This window comes from Neurospora tetrasperma (assembly GCF_000213175.1).
Source record: "Neurospora tetrasperma FGSC 2508 unplaced genomic scaffold NEUTE1scaffold_81, whole genome shotgun sequence".
NCBI classification, from domain to species: Eukaryota; Fungi; Ascomycota; class Sordariomycetes; order Sordariales; family Sordariaceae; genus Neurospora; species Neurospora tetrasperma.
The window spans coordinates 6739646-6744112 of NW_009799179.1; the positions used below are offsets into that span (position 1 = coordinate 6739646).

A 4467-nucleotide genomic window follows, 5' to 3' on the forward strand; every position below is an offset into this window, starting at 1 on the left:
AAAAAAAAGACAGAAATGGAACGCATCGATAGCTAAGAAGGGTACTGTACTGTACTCTACGACCACCATACTTGCTCGGTCAACTCGGCCGATTCAGCCAGCAGTTGGCATCAACTACTTAGTATGTCTCTTCAAAACAGCGCTTTCAAGCTTCATCGTCAGAATAAGCATGGGATGGGATGGGTTTAAATGGCTAACGTGGGTACCTAGCGTTCGTTACTACCTTTCTGCTCTATAACCCTCCCTCTCAGGTGATTGCATCTATCGCTCCGAGTTATTGCAATATAGTGGTAGGACAGCGAAGACGACGATATATAACAGCTACATGTTTAAGGAAATATCTATCCATATATATTATCAATCATTCTACTACACACAATGACTGCTTGGTTGGCTCACTAATCGACAACCATCCGACAGAGAGGAAATGGAAACAAATATAAGGATGTTGTGCGAAATACATATTTTCATTCTCAACGACACCAAACCAAACGGGCAACAACACAAACAGATAGACTATTTGCCCTAGGTTTCTCTCCCTCCTCTATTCTTCTAAAGCGAAGTATAAGACAAGTCAAGACGGGACAGGACAAACACCACTACTCGACCGATTGACCAGCAGTTGACTGTCTTTCTCTTTTCTAGCAAGCAAGAGAGCGAAAACCACCAGGTCCTGACGTGACAAGAAGCATATGCCGACCTTTTCAAAATTTTAAATTCATATCGTCGATTCAATTCTTTGCTTTACATCAATTTTTATAATTTTGTGTTTTTGTCATATACATATAAGTGTGTCAAGTTATCGAACAATCAGTCGAGATCGATCGTATCATCGATCGATCAACTGATTTCATCCATCCATACATCAGTTCCATTTCCTTACCCATTTCCATACCCATTCCAGTCCTTCCTTCTCTTTGCTCTTCTTAATCATCATGAAACATTGTTTGTGTATATCTTGTCTTTGGGAGTGGTGTTTTTTTTTTTTTGTGTTTTAATGTTGAAGAAATTTCATGTTTGTGTGGTGCAATGAAATGCGATGCGATGCGAGCGAGGCTGAGGCTGGTGATGCTTAAGATTCCTCCTCCTTCTTGTCGCCGTATCGCATGCGCTCATTCCACTTGCGCTTTCCAACGCGGGTCTCGTAGTGCGGCGCAGCCGTCTTGACGTCTTGCATCATGCCTTCGATGGCAGTTCGGGTCTTGTTTCGGTAGCAGTCCACTGTGTTGTAGGCGGCAATGATTAGCAATCTTGTTGCGTATATGGGAAGGAAAGCGGATGAAGTGATAAAAGGAAAGGGAAAAACCCACAAGCACGCTGCAGGAACACCGTCCTTCCAGCAAATACTCTGCTCTGGAGCCAGGCCATGCGATAGCCCAAGTCATTGAGCCGCACCTCTTTTCCACGGAACGCTTTCCTCATTCGGGGGATGGCGATCTCGCCCTCCTGGCTTTCGCCCATCGGGACCTTGACCATGACTCTGCCGCTCCGCTTGGTACCCCTTGCTGTGCCCCGACCCTCCGTATCGGTGGTACCGTCATCCTCCACGTCACTCAAGTCATCGGTAAAGAACTTGCTGCCAGTGGCACTAGGAGGTGGGCTTTGCATCTCACGAGGGAAGTACGAGCGAGGGTAAACGCTAGCTCCCTTGCGGAAACTGTCGGGAATCTCGCGCGTGTCGACTCCATCAAGAGTAACTCTCACGCGGAGACGGCTGTGCCTGTCGCTGTCCTCAACCAGGATAAACTTGCGCTTCTTTGCTTCGGGGATATCAGGGAAGAGATCCTCGGGCTCGTCATCACGGGCGGTGCCGCGGCCGGGGGTCGTCGTGCGACGAGCGGTAACAGGACCGGTGCCGCTGGCATGTGGAGAGCCACTGAGGGTGTCATGAATCGAAGGCATCGCGGACGATCCGTATGGCGCACCGTTGGGATATGAGCCGTGGTTGGAGAAAACCTGGGCTGGTCTTTCGTCAGAGCTACCCTGGGAGGGAGCCTGATGATGATGGTGGTGGTGGTGCTGTTGGTCGTCACCGTACTCCCCATCGCCTAAAAAAAGCAAAGAAATACGAGTTAGCGCGTTGATCCCAGTGGTGGATAGGCCAGACCCGACGGCATGGACCAGTTAGCCTTGCAACTTGAGAGTGCGATTGAGTGTGATGCTGTTTCAAACCAAAAGCCTGCGCGGCAACGTCAACTCGCAAATCTCTAACAACCCCCATGCAATGCGCGGTAAAGACAAAGTAACAGCAATTTCGGGGCTTTCCAGCCGCTCGGGAATGCCCCCCTGTTTCGCAGAGGGCCAAGTACATGTGTGGGTGATGATGGCGTTGGTTAATATGTGACAAGCGATGCTGATGGGTATGCAATTGCAAGGTAAATGCAATGCAAAACGTTTGCCAGAAGCCAGACGACTGAACGACGACCGAAAACCAGCAACACAAACTAAACAACAGCAAACGCGCAACTATCGTAATGTACAGATCTTTGTTTATACCAGAGATCTCCAGTATCGCCCATGCAGAGCTCGTCAACTTGCGTTGGCAAGCCGGTATATATCAAATCTGAAAGAAAAAGACAAAAACAAAGTATCCCAAAACCCATAACATAAACCAAACAAGGCAGGCGCAGTTTTAAACAATCGGTTTGAAATGAGGTATCACACTGAATCGCAACAACTCGCGCATTAGGCCATCTGGTGAAACATACCGACTTCGTCTCCTCCTCCCTGAGCATTTCCGTTATCGTGGGCATGGTGATGGTGCATCGACGTACCCATATTATTAATTCCAGGCTTGTTGATAGCGGCAGCGCCGCTGGAGCCCATTGCTGCCGGTGTCGAGATGCCAGCAGGGCCGGTGGGACCGGCCATGTGGGCAGGATGGGGCGTTGCCGAACCGGCCTTGTTGCGGTGGTTCATCTTGGCCATTCGCCGCACGCGGCGGGATCTGAGTCGCGGATCTTGGTTGCTGTTGCGCCAGCTGTCCACCGCCCTTTGAATGAGCCCTCTCTTGCCTCTAAGGGGCGGGTTCAACTGGGCCAACGCCCAACCGACGGTGTTGCACTCGGTCTCGTACTGCAGACGGTTGCCACGGTACTGCTCCTTGGGGCAGCACGCGCGAGGATAAACGCAGTTCTCGGTCTTGAACTCGGGAGACAGCTCATCCTGATTAACCGATTCCACGTCGCAACGGATTGTGTATTCCATCTTGACCCTGTCGCGAGAGTACTCGAAAGCAATCCACTGAACACCGTTTTGATCCTGTCTAACGACGAGTGGTGTTGTCGCGGGAATCGGACCGGGAGCTGCGTTAGGGTTCACGCCAGATGCCGATCCAGTGGGCGTCGTGCCGTTCTGAGGAGTAGTCGACGGGGCGCCGCCAGCGAGCGGTACGGGGGCATTGTTTCTCTGCATCTGATGGTTCATGCCGTGCTGGGTCTCAATCTTGCCCTGGCGAGGGCTGACTGTTGCCATTCCTGCCTGAGCATTCAGTGTCGCCTGGTGGCTTGTCTGGTGCTGCGGCGCGGTGTGAGACATCATCATGCTGGGCTGAGAGGCTATGGACTGGTGAGACTGCTGGGCGTGTTGCGCATATGGCGAGGGCGCGGTTTGCGCCGGCATCGACGAGTACTGCGGGTGCTGAGGAGCGCCATAGTACATAGACTGCTGGTGTAGCTGCGAAGGGGCTTGTCCGTAGATACTCCTTTGCTGATCATGCCCCGAAGGCGACGCGACCGATGCTGGCGAGTTCGATTGAGGGGTATGATAAGAGGTCATAGGCGGGTAGGGAGGCCTTATCGACGTGGCCATCATGTCTCCGGTATCTGCGCGATCGCGTAAGCATCGTGAAAGAGATGAAGGGGCCCAGGACTAGGACGGCGAAGAAACTTACCTGCGGATGTATATCCGCTTGTCGCGCCAGGGGTGCTGTAGGGACTGGGATGCGGGTAGTAAGGCAGATGATCCTGAGTGTTGTTGGCCTGAGGCGGCTGCTGATAGACAGAGTGGCCCGAGGAATAGGCACTCTGGTGTTGAGGCGGTTGCTGAGGTGCCGGGTTGTGATGCTGCTGGTGCACAATGCTCGAGGGTCTCGAGTGTTGTAGATGGGGAGGAACAGGACCCTGCTGCTGGTGATGGGGGTGATGCTGCATAGAGGAGACAACCATTAGATTTCAGAGTACAAGGTCATATGTTGAAAAAAACAACCATGTGTTCCGGAGCACGGTGAACGCGTCTTGGATATTTTTTTTTCTTTGTGAGGACCAGAAGAACATGCAAGGACTGGGGATGTTGGTGTTTTTCAGGGGCCCCGTCAGAAAAAAAAAGCGACGACGAGGATCAACGGGTGAGGCGGGCAGGCGGGCTAGCCTCGGGAATTTGGTGTGGGATTTGTAGTTAGGACAAGGCCCTCCTTCCATACGGCATGCGAACCGAACGCTTTCTGGCTGGAGAGAGAAAGGGGGGGGG

General features: G+C 52.0%; 1 protein-coding gene across 1 annotated transcript; it reads right to left on the reverse strand.

The window, feature by feature from the left end:
• Positions 1-989: 989 nt before the first annotated feature.
• Positions 990-4272, reverse strand: NEUTE1DRAFT_150425 (uncharacterized protein; the record flags this gene model as incomplete). Its single annotated transcript, XM_009858339.1, has 4 exons — positions 990-1221; positions 1311-2048; positions 2709-3824; positions 3893-4272. The coding sequence occupies 4 exons, from the start codon at positions 4164-4166 to the stop codon at positions 1073-1075; spliced, it is 2277 nt and encodes a 758-aa protein (XP_009856641.1).
• Between the last annotated feature and the right edge of the window lie 195 nt (positions 4273-4467).